This window comes from Anabrus simplex, chromosome 2 (genome assembly GCF_040414725.1).
Source record: "Anabrus simplex isolate iqAnaSimp1 chromosome 2, ASM4041472v1, whole genome shotgun sequence".
NCBI classification, from domain to species: domain Eukaryota; kingdom Metazoa; phylum Arthropoda; class Insecta; order Orthoptera; family Tettigoniidae; genus Anabrus; species Anabrus simplex.
In genome coordinates, this window is record NC_090266.1 from 96001736 (window position 1) to 96021008 (window position 19273).

General features: G+C 41.3%; 1 protein-coding gene across 1 annotated transcript in view; it reads left to right on the plus strand.

The window, feature by feature from the left end:
* The first annotated feature begins 240 nt into the window (after positions 1-240).
* LOC136863453 (glycine receptor subunit alpha-2-like) overlaps positions 241-19273 on the plus strand; it is a 105761-nt gene continuing 86728 nt past the window's right edge. Inside the window, exons 1-2 of the mRNA XM_068225943.1 lie at positions 241-335; positions 17267-17347. Of these exons, the coding sequence (XP_068082044.1) occupies positions 241-335; positions 17267-17347 (176 nt within the window). The remainder of the gene's footprint in view (positions 336-17266; positions 17348-19273) is intronic.

Sequence of the window (19273 nt, forward strand, 5' to 3'; positions counted from 1 at the left end):
TTGTGTGAAAATGGGAAACCACGGAAAACCATCTTCAGGGCTGCCAACAGTGTGGTTCGAACCCACTATCTCCCGATTACTGGATGCTGGCCGTACTTAAGCGACTGTAGCTATCGAGCTCGGTGTAGGTGGTAAAAACGGTAGGGTTAGACCAAGGGGTGAATATGACAAGCAGATTAGAGCAGACGTAGGATGTAATAGTTCCATAGAAATGAACAGGTTGGTACAGGATAAGGTGGCATGGAGAGCTGCATCAAACCAGTCTATGGTCTGATGACCGAACAACATCAAGAATTTGATGTTCAGGAATTTGATCGCACGTTACACTACACAACGTAAGCAAGTTACAAAATATGTTTCCATAGTTGAGGTAATGAAGGGGCTGCCTGGCCGAGGCGCTAAAGGCGTGCTCGGTTCGCCCGGAAGGACGTGGGCTCGAATCCCTGTCAGGAAGTAGTAAAATTTAAGAAACGGGATTTCCACTTCCGGAGGTGCATATGGCCCTGAGGTTCACTCAGCCTACACTAAAAATGAGTGCCAGGTTAATTCCTGGGGCAAAGGCGGCTGGGCGTAGAGCTAACCACTCTACCCTATCACGTGCCGAGTTTAACAATGGTGGAAGCCTTTACCTTCCACTCCTCCAAGGGCCTTCATGGCCTGTACGGAGGTGACTTTGCTTTGCTAGTTGAGGTAATGAACACTGGAATCCGAAATCAAAATATTAAGCTCCAACTTGGGCTGATGACCACAATGTATGTCCCCTTATCGTCATTATCATATTCTTCATCACCATCAAGACGAGTCATACGTACTGGACTCTCTTTCTCTACTGCTTCCCTAATTTCAAATACGAGAACATGCCACTGCCCTGTACGTCCATTAATGCTCGAAGGAAGGCTAGTCTTTCACAGAACCCGGATGTGTAATGCACAGGTCAACCAACGAACAAGTGCGGTCGATATTTCCCCTTTTATAGAACACTGAGGGAGGCATGACCACACAAAGGTTTTCGCTGAAAATAAGATGATTAACAAGCCAAGAGCAAGGATAGTTCAAACAATACTCGACAAGTACCATAATAACTAAAAGGTTTCCAAGAATAGAAGCCTCTCCTTGGAGAGTCTTCACGCCAGCCCTAATTGATGGATTCAGCAGGCGCCCGCGGGAGCTGAGTCCGAGAGCAGACTTAGTTCCAGTCTTTGAGCTCGAGCAAGTGGAGGAGGTGAAAGAACTCGGGCATGTAGCTGAAGGCATTTACCATTTTAAATCGTAATTTTTTGGCTAAAGATCGGTGATTCTTAATTAATTTACTTTGATTGGAACAAGTCAAGCTTTGACCGGAAGGGCATTTCATTCCCACCTATTACACATTTTAACTCTTCTTACCCATCAAATGGCCATTGAAACGCAAGCACACTAGAAAGAAAAAGCACACTAAATAACCACATAGTCAAAATTACAAAGGAATGGACAATGTTCATCTTCCGCCATGGCCAAATGTTCAGCATGTTGGCTTCGCGAGTTCGATTTCTGCTGACATGGAGGGGTGATCCGTGATATAAAGCATTGGTAAGTCTAATGACTATCTGTGGACGCAGGAGATAGGCAGAAAATATTTGTTTGAAGATCATAATCTTCAGTGTTGCCTATGGTCGGCGACAGCGGCGAATGGCCCTGAGGCCTGAGATGCGCAGGTCCTGTCCAGTCAGCTTCATGCTAGTTTTGCTGTAGTTGTATGCGAGAGTAAATTAGCGTTAACTCCATTGGTCTCTGTATGTTATTATTTTGTTCTACTGACAGAAGCAGAGGTTCCTAATTGCGTGTTCCCTGATGTTCACAAACTGTGAACGAAACTTTAACAGAGGATGAATAGTCCAGCAGCTATTTCATATCCAAACTCTTCGTGATGACAAAGAAGTTTGTAAGACCTGAAATGTTATACCACATACTATTATTTAAAGTCTTATTTCTTGTTAATGGTCATATTTATGAACAAACCACAAAACTTTAGTTCTTGGTGTAGAAATGTAGTTCCTGTTTCTATACATGGTTTCCATAAATCGCCATCCATTTTATTCGAATAGGCAACCCAAATGAAAGCATGGGGGTTGGACAAAACCGCTGGTATAAGACTTCTACTGTTTTACCAGTACTTTATGTAGGACTAATTGCTTCCGTTTCAATTTTTCAACTTTAAAACTGGTTTTCTGGCATTGCTAACATTGTCACCGCATACGAGGCAATTTTATACGATGTACTAACATTTGCCTTTATTGTTATATCAACCTGACCGATGCATGTTCATTATTAATTGGTATATTACTCTAATATTAATTATATGAATACTAGTAAAATATCCGGTAATCATAATTCCTCCCGTCCGTTATGAATCAGAGATATCAAGATTACCAGTATGATAATTTTTTGTGGCTATTCATAGCCGGGTGCAGGCCTTGTAATGCAGACCCTCCGACGACGGTGGGCGGCATCTGCCGTGTACAGGAAACTGGTGTCATTGTAGTGCATGATACTTTTGTGTGTGGTGTATGAGTTTGCAAGAACGTTGGATACAGCACAAAAATCCAGTTCCCCCCCCCCCCCCCAGCCAATGAATGGAATTAACCATTTAAGCTTATATCTCCATCCCAGCTGGAAATTGTCCCTGGGGCCCTCTGAACCGAAGAGCACTATGCTGGCCATTCATCCAGGGAGCCGGACAAGATTACCGGTTATGTAGTGACATATCCGCAGCTGTGTTTTTGTGTATGAGTGGTTAGGGCGGCAAGTTCCTAACGGAGAGTTCCCGGGTTCGAATCCTGCTCTAGCCTACATGTTTGAAACTTTTCATACATGCATGCATCTACGCAACATTGTCCTGTTTTTAGGATTTTCAACAAACATTGTATCTTTTTATTCTAGAATAATACATTTCTAGAATACTTTTTTCTCGTACGAGGACGTCTCAAAATAGTAATGTCACCAAGACGTACACATACAAAGAATACATAGCGGTGGTAGAAATCATTGGTGAGCAGGGGCGTAGCCAAGGGGGCGTACTGCGGGTTAGAAAACCCCTCCCATTGAATTTTTACTTCTTCTTCTTCATCTTTATTTGTTTATCCTCAAGGGTCGGTTTTCCCCCGGACTCAGCGATGGATCCCACCTCTACCGCCTCAAAGGCAGTGTCCTGCAGCTTCAGACTCTAGGGTGGGGATACAACTGAGGAGGATGGCCAGTACCTCGCCCAGGCGGCCTCACCTGCTATGCTGAACAGGGGCCTTGCGGGGAAATTGGAAGATTGGAAGGGATAGACAAGAAAAAGGGAAAGAAGCGGCCGTGGCCTTAAGTTAGGTACCATGCCGGCATTTTCCTGGAGGAGAAGTGGGAAACCACGGAAAACCACTTCCAGGATGGCTGAGGTGGGAATCGAACCCACCTCTACTCAGTTGACCTCCCGAGGCTGAGTGAACCCCGTTCCCCGTTTGAAATTTCATGGCACAGCCGGGAATTGAACCCAGGCCTCCGGGGGTGGCAGCTAATCACACTAACCACTACACCATAGAGGCGGACGAATTTTTACAAAAGAAAATATACTGACTATAAACAAGTGAAAGTGGACTCAGTTCGTTGGATCTTGTGAACATTCTCAAAGAAATAATCGTAAAACCAATAAATATCTTGAATTTACTTTCTAAGAAGCCCCGAAAGTTGGATTTTACATTGTAATCTCAACATACCGTTCGCTGTAAAACTCTTGACCTTGATCATATTGTTATTGTTCTGTATTTTAATGTAAGATTTTGTAGTGTACTGCAACCTGAATATTACAATATTTCGCTTGTATCAGTGTCATCATGCATGAGCGTACCACACACGCACAAGCACCTTCATTATGTTCTATCATCATTTTGTAACTATAACCCTCCTAGCGGTCGGTCCTGGCAACGCTACTGTTGGTGAGGCAGCGGTAGAACGTTTTTGACGACGTCACTTGCCCTGGCGTCAATCCTACCGTTTCAAAAATGTTCCGTACCCCATCCACCCAGTATCGTTGGTTCTGATGTTTCATTTGGCTTCAGTAGGCTAACTGTAACACTTTGTCACCTGATCTCAACATCGGTCTCTGCCAATACTTGATTATCTTTTTAACAATATCTGCCTGTAGACTTACAGCATTGCACATCATTCTCACTCCACGGTTAGCTGTACAGCTTGGTAGACCCATAATCATTTTAGCAAATCTACTCGTGATTGCATCAAGTGTGGAAACTTTCCCCTCAAGTACTCGTATCTCGGCTCCGTACAATACTCCAGATTGAACTAATGCATTAAAAACATGTGTATACCCTCTGTGATCAGTGTTGAGCATCAATTTATCCAAAATATTAATAGCTGACAATGCATTCGTACACTTTACAGTAGTTTAGCTCTTTTTATCTGTTCTGACCGTTTTCCGTTTCCACTTAATGTCATGCCCAAATTTTCTACGTTGTTGACAACTTCTATCCACCATTTTTCATTCTTTACAATTTATATGTCTCAGTACGTGTCCAAGGAACTTTGTTTTCTTCTTTATCGTATTTGATAAACATCGATTCTCATTTACGTTCTTTAAAACAAGGTCATTTGATTTTTTATCCATCCAACTTGTTTTTGTAATTCTTCTCCAAAACCACAGTTCTGCAGCATCAAGTTTTCTTTCTTTCTGTTTCCCTAATGTCCAGGTTTCGCATCCATACAGTAGCACACTCCAAGCAAAGGTCTTGACGACTTTCTTCTCCAAATCATCATTGATGGTAAAGTACTGCGAAAGAGACCCAGGGGACGACCAAGCGTGTCATACATCAGGAACACCGTCGGTGAGCTGGCATGTGGTTCATATAGCAACATGCAGAGGCTAGCAGAAGATCGTCAGATGTGGCTACAGCGACAAGCCATTGCCTTTAGCTGATGATGACAATTTATAACCTTTTTTACATTGGTTTTCTGTGCAATAATTTTTCAATTACAATCTTTACAGTAAGTTGCCACTATATTTACACTTCTCTACATGTTAGCGGGAGTCAATGTGAGTAGAAGGATGTCAACCGCAAAAATGAGACCTGGAATATCCTGACCCTTAAGACTTGGGTAAACCCCAGACTGGAAGCTGCATGATTCAAAATTATAATTTATAAACAGTAAAAACAGTATAGTCCTCCTCTGTGGTGTAGCGGTTAGCGTGATTTGCTCTCATCGCTGGAGGCCCGGGATCGGTTCCTGGCTCTGCCACGAAATTTGAAGAATGGCACAAGGACTGGAACGGAGTACACTCAGCCTCGGGAGGTCAGCTGAGTAGAGGGGTTCGATTACCACCTCAGCCATCCTCAAAGTGTTTTTCCGTGGTTTCCCACTTCTTCTTCGGGCATTTGCCTGGATGGTACCTAACTTGAGGCCACGACCGCTTCCTTCCGTTTTCCTTGCCTATACCTTCCAATATTCTCATCCCAAATGAGGCGATAGAGGTGGGATCACTTCGCTGAGTCCGTGGGAGAAACCAAACCTGGAGAGTAACCGCATTAAATAAACAAATAATAAAAACAGGCTAGATGACAACGTACAACCCTGTTTCAGCCCTACTTTTAAGAATATTTGCCCAATTACTTAACTGAACACTTCAATTCCGAATATACGTTCTATACCTTCATCTTATGAGACACTCCTATCCTTCCCAGCTTTTCCACGACAGCTCCTCTACTCGTAGAATCAAATGCTTTCTCCAAGTCAATAGCAGTAATATCCAATTTTTCACCTTCCTTTTCAATATATTTATCCATTATTGTTCTCACCAAAAATATATTATTAATTTTCCTCACCTTTCTCTGAAACCTGATCGGAGACTCTCTCTTCACCTCTGCTATTTTGCCAACACACCTGCGTATATTTTACTAAAAGTATCTAACAACGTTATGCCCCTATAATTATTTAGGTTTGATTTCCTTCCTTCTTATATACTGGGCAAATCACTCCCTCACGCCAATATTTTGTAAATTCTCCCCCTCCAAATATTTTATTAAATAATTTAACAATGCTTTCTAGGATATCCGTATTCTTCGCCACTTGCTTCCAAAATTCATTAGTGATAGCCGAAATGGTTCCTCCTTTAAATTTTTAGTTTTCTCTAAATCCTTTCTTACTTCTTCTATCGATATTTATTTATCTAAAACAGGCACAGTACATCCCACCACTCCCGATATTCCATTCCCTTCTATTTTCGATTTCCACCCGTCTTCACCACCCAACAATTTCTTATAGTACTCCACCCAGTTAGCATGACCTATTTCAGCATGCCGAGGAACTTCCTGCATTCCACATATACGCTTAACTCCACACTTTCCAACTTCCAATGTGTTCAGAATTTCTACTCAGCTGAACAACTCTTTGCTTCGGCCATTTAAACTTAGTTATATACAGTACAACATTTACCTATATTCTTGTCCTCTGTTACAGAATTCAGTTCTTTGATTTTCTCCACCATACTTCCTATCACCTTCAAATCTTTCATTAATTTGCACTGTTTATGCCTGCATTCATCATTCTACAATCCCTTGCCTGTTATCCTCTTTCCCTCCTTTACCCGGATCTTCCCGCAGCCGTCTTTTTAGTGTTATCTATTAGTTTTACTGCCGCACCAATTTGGTTATTCTCGATCATTGAGTCTATTCCAACTTTCACTACCAGACCGGTGTCTCCTTCATAATAATTCATAAACTCCTTCTTTAGCTCCTCTCTTCACCTGTATTTAGCAATTGATCTTTCTTTGATTTTCATCATGGAGATTGTTAAGGCAGTGCGCTCTCTATAATTTACTCTGACAATAATTGGTAAGTGGTATGACTCATCCCATTCCTCAACCTTCATGCACCTACTCATAGGCAACGCATTCCTTGAACACAGCACCAAATCTGTAATTCTGTCCCATGTCTCCATTTGTCTCCATTATGTATGTCAGGTTCCCCATTTCAACCGCATACCACCACCTATTCAAAATATATATTGTAGTTCTACAGTGCCACGCACTTCTAACAACTTTAGACCAGTATCAGTACAGCCCTTATCTTGACTTACTGTCTTTTGCACGTATACTTCATCAGCATCTTTAACGTATAATGGTTTCTGTCCTGCAACCCTCGCATTGAAGTCCCCCATTAGAAAAATGCATACGTGCTCAAACACATTTTGAATCCGATTAATTTCGAGTGCCAACTCGTCGAAGATTTTGCAAAAGAAGAGCCTCAGGAGGGTAGCAGGCGAAACCGATACGTAAATCTCGCTCACTCTCTTCAGCAAAATGTTGTTTTCAACCAAATCATATCCTCTATTTCCGAATCAAGATGATCTATTTTATCTTGCACAACCTCCCTCACCATAACCATTACGGCACCTGGATATCTACCCCTCTGTGCTCTTCTTTCTTTGCCTTAGAATATACTGTAAACTCGTCTACTTTTATCTTACTTCCTGGTGGAATCCAGATTTCCACACAAGCGAGGACATGCAAGCTTCCCATCAACTCTTTAAAAGATTAATTCCCTAACTTACTCCTGAAACCTTCAATATCGACACATCCTATTGTCAACTCTAGTCATTTTCTCCTCCCATGCATCTCACTCTGACTCTCCGTCTTACTCCTCGTAATTCCAGTTATACCCAGTTCAACAGAGCTCTCATATAGTGTGCTAACACTTTCTCTATCACAATTTTCCTCTAATTGCCTTTTCTTTGCCAGAAGTCCTTCAGAATCACACGCCTGTGTTTGGGAGTTGCGTCTCTCGCAGAATCAGCACTCGGCTGCCGTTGAAGGTCTCCATGGCTGTACTCCATGCTGGTTGTCTCTGAGTCAGCATCTTCCTCTCTCTCTCTCTCTCTCTCTCTCTCTCTCTCTCCTTCCATTCAATTCTTTGTAACTGTCAACTGGTCCGCACGCTGCTGAGCTCAGTTGCCTCCTGCGTCCACATTCCTCATAGGCTAACGTAATCTCTGTGTTCTACATATTCTTTAATTGATTCACCGACCATGTTCGAGGCCACTTCCCGTCACCAACCACTAATTTGTTACCTCTTCTGAAGGAGATTAATCCAGAAGGCCTAGCTTTCCCCAGAAGTAATTTGAACGTTTTCTGATTCAAGTCTGTCTGTAAGGTCATCAGCCGAGAAGCTGGCTGGATCCTCAAATAGCACCACCAAAGGCTATGCAGTTATAGGAAGACCCCCAAAGCCAACGGCAGCGCTAAAATAAGGCGTGCTAGACAAGATGAGGAGTGAGGTAGTTTGCCATTGCTTTCCTCATTGGGCCAGACAGTGCTATTGTAGCACGACTAACCCTATGAGCAACACCTGACATAACATTAAGACTCACTAGTTGTGCTTCGAATGTCATTACTCAGCACCACCCATACCCCAGCATCTTCCATATTGTCACAGCCATGGATGAGAGAGGGAATTCAGTGGAAGCTACACTTTGATTTGGCTTGTGCCAAGAGATGGATGCAAAAGTACTGTATCCGTCAGGAAATGACAGCAGGCATCTTCTGATTCGTAAAGGATTATTTCTCGAATTCCTATTTGATCCGTAAATCTCCACCTTTCAATTGGCGTGTACTGTCCAAACTCTTCTTTGCCAAAAGGTTTTAAAAGTGGCTCACTTTCATCGGTCTTTTGCCTATTGTCTTCCTCCCTGCAGTTGATCTTCAACCTCTTATTTATTACATTTAGTACTTTAATTAGTATATGTTCTTTAGCATCCTCATGTAACACGTATAAAAAACATTCTTGTACAAGATTCCTGCTGGAGTTTTTCTCTTGCCACCTCAATTCTTTTATCTGCTCTCCAATTTTCTTCATCTTATCACTCAAACTGACTATTTCATTATTACCTTGGACCACTAACCTACTTACCCTTTTAGCTTCTCTTTCACACAATCCTTTATTTTTCACATTTCACTGGCTTGTTCCCATAGAAGCTCTCTTGTTTTTCTGCTTGGCATGCCTCCTTAACATTTTTCCTTATCTTCTCAATCTCTTTCCATCCAACTGTACCAGCAGGTCCGGGCCCAGGGTTCATTTCCACCCCTCCAGTGACCAACAACACCACCATTACTGAAGCCGCCACCAGAATTGAAGTAAGCCCTTCTTGATGTCCGGCACTGTATTCCATAGTACGCTTCGCGGGCCTGCCTCTACTGTGCAAAGGACCGGTACTGTTGAATCGAAATCCCCATGTCAGCTCTCACCCAATGAACAACCTTCCCCTTCGCTTCCACGATTACAAGTGATATGTAGCAAATTGAGAGGCATGTATCCCCTAAGTTCATAGTCATTGCATTGCGCTTATCACAGGATGGCTTGCAGTGGTGTCACAACGGCGTACTACCCGGCCATTGTCTTAGAGTGGAGCGGATTGCAACGGATGAGCCCAAACCACACCGGGGTGGAACACCGGTACTTTTAGGACTGAGCTAACTGAATTTATTCTATCCTAAGGTTAGTTTGCGGTGGCGTAATCAGCTCTTCACTGTTCTTTATCATGGGCTACTCTCTTCAGAGTTGTGTAGGAATGACAACGGGCATCCTTCATGAGCTGATTAATATACTGCAACCTCGATTTGCCCCTGCATTCCTTCCCTCTACAGCTTCTTCAAGAATTGCTTTTAGCCTCCAGCGTCTTCTAGGAGCTTACTTATCGCGATCCTCAACAATTCGCCAGAGAAATTAGTTTTGTTCACTTCTGGCCCGCCACGTTTTCACCCCTCCGCCAGGATTATCGCTTCCGCCAGTTCCCCCACCCACCCATCCGCTTTCACATACCCAATCACAAACACCCACACACCACTCTCAGTCTTAATTGGTACACTACGTTTAATAGCCTTCCAAATGCTAGTGGTGAGCGTTTACATGGTATACCCCTGAAGATTTTATGTTTTAGTTCCTGATGAACTACGATCGATATTCCCTTTCCGTTTTAGTGTAACTGTAATAAAAAATTGATATTTTAATTAAAGATTCTCCTAACTTAACAACTATGATCGAGTAGCGTACTCTCCGATAGAGCGGTACTGCATATGCCTAGTGCCTTTTCCCAAAATAATAATTGTAAAATGCGGAATTTTTCACAGAAATGTATATTATGAACTGGGTACAAGGAGATCAACTTATCTATGTTATTGCTACCTTCTCACCTGTAAGGAAACTAATCTGCCAACACAATTTTTTGTCCTTTTAAACATAGATGAATACTGTCAGCGTTCTTCTCATGTTCAACAAATTCTTTCGAATAGGCCCTATCACTGTGATGTGCCTGTAATGGAGTAAGGCAGTATTTGTCAAGAAAATGCTCGGTCGATTGTTCCCTGTTTTAGTTGCTGAACTGAAATCGTCGCTGCTCGGCTGCTTTTCTGTCATGAGATTAATATTTCATTTCCCGATAAATACTCTAATGAAATGGTTAAAACCACTTCAAAATTCCTTCAGTGCTTTTCCAGATTAGTCCAAACGAACAGACAGGCAGAGAGTACTTCATTTTATTTCTTGTATAGGATATTACGTACTGGCTAGCGACCTGACCGCGCGGAGGCAATTTACAATTTAAGATGATAGGTCCTATAAGATTTCCTTGTAGAAAACATTAGTTGTTTTTCCACCCCGTGCATGTACATAGATCACTACGGCGTTGTTCAGTGCCTTTCCGGCCGCCTACTTGTTAACACTCTTCTTCCTCCCCATGCGGTATTTAAACCATTCCTACACTTTCACTAAAGTGACGATAACATCTTAACCTGTCTGTAAATTACCTGCTGCAAAGATAATTTTTTATCTTTATAAGATTATTGAGGTGAATAAACAATTTATTTTGATGAGAATTGTGTGATTTGTCAGAAAATATCGTTACAAATTTTAAGGTTGCTTGTTTTTACAGCGAACTACAATATGGACACGTTTATTGAGGGTTATCGTTTTCATATAGATATATTCCGTCCTGGACTCTCTTGTAGAGCTTTCTATGCTCAACAACTTTTCCATGTATACTTTGGGTCTATCGATAACGTTTCAGGTAGCGTAAGGCAAGAAAACGCTCGGATTTTTCTTTGACTTGCTTCCCTAAACTCGCAACTGCTCAGCTTTATTTCGTCATAAACTAACTTTTTCTCGCGAATACCTTTATCAGTAAATGTTATATTGAACCCTTGGGCCACTATGAAGGATACCTACCATCCTTACCTATCAGCAATTTTCATGAGATCTGTCTCTTGGGTCGTTACGGGTTCTTCATCACTTGCTGAGGTAAAAGGTAGGGTTCAGTAATCCTAATCTATCCACTCAAATGAAAGGTCTATTCACAAAATATTTGTATTTATTAATGAAATCACGATGAAAAATATTAAAAATCAATATAATTTGGACTCAATATTGTCCACTTGACGCCACAATAATTTAACACAAAGGAGTAGAATACTGGTTTGAGTCTTTGACTTAACTGCCTGATGGGCATCCATACTAGAAACCATCGCCACATATTATAAATGAAGAAAAGAAAGTCTGGAAATCCTTAAATTCGGCTTCCATGTGAGACTGCATGTACCATCATAATGATTCTTGATGATCCAGCCCTCGTAACACGAACTCTGGACTCTGGGTATAATTAAGGCAGTCCAACCGGTGTGTGCCACGCAGTGGTTGTACAACATGGACCCTTAATTGAATCGATGTGACCTGCGACTATGTCATGGACCGACATCTGAACTTCTAATTTACTTTAAAGTCATTGTGGATGATGACCACAAGGAAAATGATACTACAGTGGCATATGGCCTTAATCTAAGTCACTGAGGTTAATGACCCCATGACCATCCAAGTTTCTAAGCTGAAGGCTAAACACAATTAAGTTACATCGGTTGATGATCAAAGTTTCCACTTAACTAATCCCAGCACATTTAATGCTCAATCAATCAAAGTCGAATAATACAACAACAACAACGCTCACAATACTTTGTAGCAGTAAAATCCATTACCTTCGGACATATCCCCTTAAGCGTTACGTTAATATTTGAACTTTCCCAGAAGAATAAACTAAGATTTCCAGAATGCACATTCAAGTTATTCACTTGGTTTTAAGTTATTTCAAAAATACGATTTCCACTGAATTTAATAATTTAATAATTTACATGCTTTAATGAATCTTAATTAACAACAAATTCTACCTCCGCAGACGAATGGTTTCTTTAAGTCCCTACTCAAATTCTGACGTAGTTATATTTTATAATTGTTATAATAGTTTGTCGTCGTTTAGAATCGCGCAGCTGGAAGAAAATTTTACATCATTTATTTCCAGTATTATATCTGTTTCTTGACATCACACTTTAAATCTAATCTAATACTAGCCATTTTTACGTAGGTGGATCAAAAGGTTAGTTGCACTAACGCGCCGCAGCAGCGCACTGTGTGTCGCAAACGTGGGCACAGCGGATAAAGGGACAGACACTGCCCACACTTCTGTTAGGCAGGTCTTTGTGGTGTCTCGTCTAGTATTGTGTGAATAGCGACCAAATGCAATGGCGCGTCAACGGGACGTTCACTCCAAATATGAGGTGCGTGCGACAATCCGATTCCTATGGGCCAGAAGGAAGAATTGCACGGACATTCATCGTGAAATTAGTGCTGTGTATGGGGAGCGGGCCATTTCCCGGTAAGGTATCGTAAAGTGGTGTCAGCAATTCGAAGCCGGACGCACGGATATCACGGACAACCATCGGGAAGGCAGGCCCGCAACGTCCAGGACCCGTGCAAAGGTCAACAGTGTGAATGCGATCATTAGACAGAACCGGCGCGTTAAAGTGAGAGAAATCGCGACGCAGCTGAACATGTCGTGTGGCAGTGTGTTCGCTATTGTTCACGAGGACCTTGGATATCGTAAGCTGTGTCAAAGATGGGCCCCACGTCTTCTCACCGATGAGCACAAGGGACAACGTTTCAAATCCTCCCTGGCATTTTTGCAACGCTATGCCGCAGACGGCAACGGGTTTCTGCGATGAATCGTCACAGGCGACGAAACGTTTGTCCACCACTTCACCCCCAAAACGACGAGAACATCAATGGAATGGGTGCAAACCTCATCACCACAACGGAAGAAGGCCAAGGTTCAACCTTCAGCCGGTAAGGTTATGGCGACAGTGTTCTTTGACATGGAGGGTTTGCTGCACGTGGAATTCATGCCGAAAGGAACGACGATCAACGCGGCGTCGTATTGTCAAACGTTGCACCGGTTGCGTAAAGCGATTAAAGAGAAGCCCCAGGGGAAATTCAGCCCCGGTGAGATTTTGTTGCACGATAACGCAACACCTCACAAGGCCCGCCAAACGAGAGAACTGCTGCAGCGTTTCAAGTGGGAGGTCTGGCAACATCCACCCTACAGTCCCTTTTTTTGCTAGTGGCTTTACGTCGCACCGACACAGATAGGTCTTATGGTGACGATGGGATAGGAAAGGCTTAGGAGTTGGAAGGAAGCGGCCGTGGCCTTAATTAAGGTACAGCCCCAGCATTTGCCTGGTGTGAAAATGGGAAACCACGGAAAACCATCTTCAGGGCTGCCGATAGTGGGATTCGAACCTACTATCTCCCGGATGCAAGCTCACAGCCGCGCGCCTCTACGCGCACGGCCAACTCGCCCGGTCCCTACAGTCCCGACCTACCGCCATGTGACTTTCATCTGTTCGGTAAGCTCAAAACGGAGCTCGGTAGTCGACGTTTCCAGACCGATGAGGAGGTGAAGGCCGCTGTCTCCGAGTGGTTGCAGAACGCTGGAGGAAATTTCTATGCATCCGGCATCGACAAGTTTGTTGTGCGTTCGCAGAAATGTTTGGAGTCCCTTGGAAACTATGTGGAAAAGTGACGTTACAGTGTATGTCGTTATAGTCGTGTTGCTGTTGTATAGGTGGTGTAAAAATGGCCATAACTGGGAAGTGCAACTTATTTTTTGATCTGCCCTCGTAATACTTGGATAACCCTAATAATTGAGTACAAAACAAATCTCTACATAAGTAACTCACCGAAAAAATGTAAGCCAATTACTATGTCATATCCCACCATGACATTTCCACAAACCTTTGTGCACCCCTCACAAATCAATCAATCATCACCACCATCACTCTATATTTTGGACAACCTTGGAATTGACTAACTTCGCTCATTATACTCTAACTTCGTGGTTTCAAATATACATTACGATCTCAATTAAACAAAATAACAGTATCTAATAACCTACACGTTATTCCCGGATGAAAATTCAACTACTTCGCGCACATTAATGATCTCCGTTCTAAAGAATGCAGTCTCATTTTTAACACGTAACAAGCAGCATACTCCCGTTATCTTTGAGCGGTGAACTCCCGATCAGCTGGCGGTATGGGACCTTTCACAACTCTCGCTCTCATCTTTGATATGAAACACCTGTCCTATGTCATGCGTAACTGGTCTACAAGAATGAAATCTTCGACTTCGCAAATAGAATTAAAATACGATATTCCTGACCAAACAGATATGCACATAGATTTACTTCTAAAGATGTCATTCAATAATAGTACACGTATCTCCCGAATACTGGATACTGACCCCACTTAAGGGACTGCAGCTATCGAGCTCGGTTTTCCGTGGTTTCCCATTTTCACACCAGGCAAATGCCGGGGCTGTACCTTAATTAAGGCCACGGCCGCTTCCTTCTCACTCCTAGCCCTTTCCTCTCCCATCGTCGCCAATAGACATATCTGTTTCGGTGCGACGTAAAGCAAATAGCATATAATAGTACACGTCGCAAATTAGCACTTACGTGGATTCTCTCACACTTTTCCATCCCAAACATTATACAAATTTCCTCCTCGGGCTCACATAAAATCCTGGCATCATTACAGGCTTCCAATCACCTGATTCGCAAGTCCTATCTCAACTCGTACGACAAAATCTAACCTCTTGTCTTCAACTAGACGACTTTCACTGACAAAAAGAAATGGAATAATAATACTTAGAATCCACGACGCATAAATTACTCACAAATACGTTGATAATGAACAACTTCTCATAACATGACCTCGCATTTAAAAAACTGGATTCTCAGAAAAATGAATGACAACCTTTACTGTTATTCATTTGCCAATCAAACACAGTTTAAACGGACATAGAATAAACGTTTTACATCAAATAAGACATCTTAACTTGACATCCGAAAAATATAGGCAATAAATTCACGGAAATGACAATCTACTTTGGACGTGATATCACTTCGTAATCCTCATTAAAAACTTTTTACAACATGTTACACGGCACTCGGAATACTTTAAAAATTTATCCAAGCAGAAAATAAAACATATGACCTCTCGTCATATATCTGACATTCACGAAACATATGGGTGACCAATACCCACTACATATCATAAAACCGATACAAAAAGGCGTTGAGATGGCAATCCACCTACCTTAACCGCACGCCAGCTTCCATTTTTGGGCTTACCAGAAACCCTGAGGTTTTTATTTAGCCATTTTAGTACTTCTTTTTTTTTTGCTAGGCGCTTTACGTCGCACCGACACAGATAGGTCTTATGGCGACGATGGGATAGGAAAGGCCTAGGAGTTAGAAGGAAGCGGCCGTGGCCTTAATTAAGGTACAGCCCCAGCATTTGCCTGGTGTGAAAATGGGAAACCACGGAAAACCATTTTCAGGGCTGCCGATAGTGGGATTCGAACCTACTATCTCCCGGATGCAAGCTCACAACCGCGCGCCTCTACGCGCACGGCTAACTCGCCCGGTTTTTAGTACTTCTGGCTTCACATTTGGTTTTATTCATGTTTTCCTGGAAAATAAAGCATAAGAAAAGTTAGAAATGCCCATCACTCGGCGTCTTCGCTGATCGCACTCAACTGATGGTATTTGTTACCTGCACAGGAATTACTTTCTCTACAACACAATATTTACAACCTCACAAATACTACTTCGGTATCTTGACCGTAGTTTTATCAGATTAATTTTACAATGAACTACTATCTCCACTTGTTGTCAAGACCCCAGCCACATTGGCCAAAATCTATGTTTGCTGGACTTAAACTACTTCTTGACGATCGATTTACTGAACAGTTCAACCCTCTCTCTCGAGCTTCAATGATACAAATGCAGGGTTTTCAAGATGGCGTCCCCTCTTATTTTATAGACTCTATTCCCCCTCTCAGGCATTTTTCCTTTGCCGCCAAGAAAATTTGTGTAATTTTTCCGACTTAGTGGAACTGTATTAAAAAGAGTTTTTGCTGTAACCAAGTATTTGCTAGCTTGCTATCGACAGTGTTCACGAACATTTAAAATTATTCCTTACCAAATTAACTGGTTAAATGACCTCATTTGATAGTCACTATTTTCTGACTTGGCGTGTGTAAAATACACACGAGCGTCTTTCATGACATATTCACTGAATTGGCTTAGCAGCCTCAAATCTGTCTTACGAAAGACCAATTGTCTTATAGATAAATACAGGACCCTCATTATACTGAGTTCACTACTAATTATTTTATTTAAAAATACTTATTTAACCAAAACTTTCTTCTGTATCCATCCACCTTTGACACGTGCGGATGACGTCACATCTCATAGCGTGGGAAAGAAAGCAGCCATTTTCCTGCCTCGTGTCGCCTCTGCGATATAAATCTATATTCAAGCTTCTCATTAAGATTGACATGGGGCCTCATGTGGTAACTTTAAGATTTAAAATTCTTAGGGCACGAAGGTCATGGGTTCAATATGTAACTGTGAAAACTGGATTAACATCTACCTATTGTCTCTCGAGGTTATCCCACACAAATATACAGGCATCTACCTGGAACTAACTTTCTAATATGTGTGGATTTTAATCTGTATATAATGACAGATTTTTCGCTAACATATGTTTGCAAATTCGAATAATGATACACGTCATAAAACAAAAAATAATGTCGTCTGATAGGATTTCTCATCGCTAAGGAGGTAGCGATGAAATCGTTAATTTGGTCTCGTTGTTCCCATTTCATAATAGATGTGATTATGATTTGGAGTGCTTTGGTCTACTGTTTACGCACAAAATGTCTATAGATAGTAAATAGTCCTAAATAGCACTTTGGTTTCTCCGGTGCTCTGACTATATATTCATGTCTGAGTCCCGAACACTTCCATTATTTTACAACTTCGTCTTTCTAAGAATTTATTTAATATTCTGTTTCAGGTGCATGGGGCCCGCCCGGGAAATCAGCCTCCTGCAGACCTTCTTGTTGCTGCAACTGGCTGCCACGATGGCAGCTGGAGAGTGAGTTTCGTCTCTTTAACTTCTTTGTTTGTCTAACATGGAATATTAGGCCATATAGTAATATCGTAGTATTTACATATTGTTCATTCACATAAAATTTAAGCGATCACTTAAAATATTCATACAAAATAATGACTCTCTTGCCTCTTCATACACAAGAGTCTATATAATTTGATAGGCCGTTTACTGGTAATGGAAACTGAAAAATCGGCTCAAAAATTTCAATGAATGGCCCTTGAGTTTAAAATGTACATTTTGAAGGTCTTCATAAAAATAATAGTTTGCATAGAATTGCTGAATTTCCTATATTATTTTCTAATTTCCTTACTATCTCAAGAAGTTCCATATTCCTCCGTTAGTTAATGTGGTGCACACCTGAGTACCGTGTGGCTGCTGGTGTAATTCCATAGGCCCACCACCACGTACTATGTGGAAGATGATAACATCGCTACCAGTGCTGTAGCAGAAGAATCGCTAGTTTCAAGCAGTAGAATGCTAACGTACTGTTAAGATGGTAGCGTGAAATTACAATAAGCTGTGACTTGAAGATTTGTGAGTATGAATTTCAAGATTTACTTTAGCTATGCAACATTTAATATACAAATCAATACTGTATGTCTATGCAGGCATGGCCAATCCTACAGGGATTCAACTAAGAGAAATAGAGCTCAGATAGTTTCAACGGTAACAACTATATCGCCAAGACTAGGTACCTGGGAACCATGATATATTTTGTAACATTTGCTTTACAAGTCACTAGAATGCATGATTAGTGTAGAATAAAATTAAGTTCTAGCAAGTCACTGGGCACATAGCCTATGTCAAACATTAGTAATATGGGGAGTTATGGAGCATATAGTGGGATACAGTCAAACTATTGCACACACATTTATTTCTACTTACTGAACGGGTGTCTAAGTTTAGATGATAGCACTTTTCATATCGTGAATTAAGTAAAGTCAATGCTTCGTAAATTAATCACCGACACCTCCTAAAACAAAGTGTACAAAATGTGCCTGAATGTGAGTAAAATAAACGTTCGCATAAAATTGGCAGGTGTCCTGCTGTTCTAGAATGAATGAATATATTAACTGATATAAAATGCAGGTTTGAGGAATAAAATAGTTTTGTTGACGAGAAATATTGAGGGAGGTAATAGAAACACGTTTGTAATAATTCATGAACTGTAAACGGTTAATTTACCAGGTAGGTTAGGCAGATTTTAAATACCTTCGTACAGTGTTGTTGAATGACAAATGTGCTCATGCGCGGTATATTTTATTTGTATAGGGACATCAAGAGCTGTATTTACCGTAACTATGGGTTGATAACTTAACCAGCACCAATTGCTCAAGATTTTTATACTAAAAACTACTTGATTTTATCATCTTCCTATGCATGTACATAAAGTATTTAGAAACGGAAGCATTTTATCCTGTTCTAGGATTTTTCGATTTAAATAAAGCAGAGTTGTCATTAAGATAAGTGACTCTTGCCACCGATTTCTGATAGGTTGTTTATTACATTAGCTGTACAAAAAGTGTGGATGTTTGAGTGATTACACAAAAGACAAGTTCATAGGAAGAAGCATCAAACACGGAATAGTATACAAGAGTGAAAAGCATGACAATTAATATTTTCTGTCTCTGCTGGAAATCCGAATCAAAATGTTTAAAACTCCCCAAGGACGTTACAAGTCATTGTTCCTTCCAGTTTCACAAGTTATTTTGGAACAGGAATAAACTGGGCTTATTAGCTGATGGTGGAACTGTTCAGGATCAAACCAGCCTCCGAGCTGAGCACTTAACATACATTAGTTTCACAAAATTTGACAATAATATGATGGTAAACCAGATTATGTGGCTCGTGCGCAAACTTATCATTGTAAAATCTGTGGAAGTCAAACATTTATCAAATTAACACTTA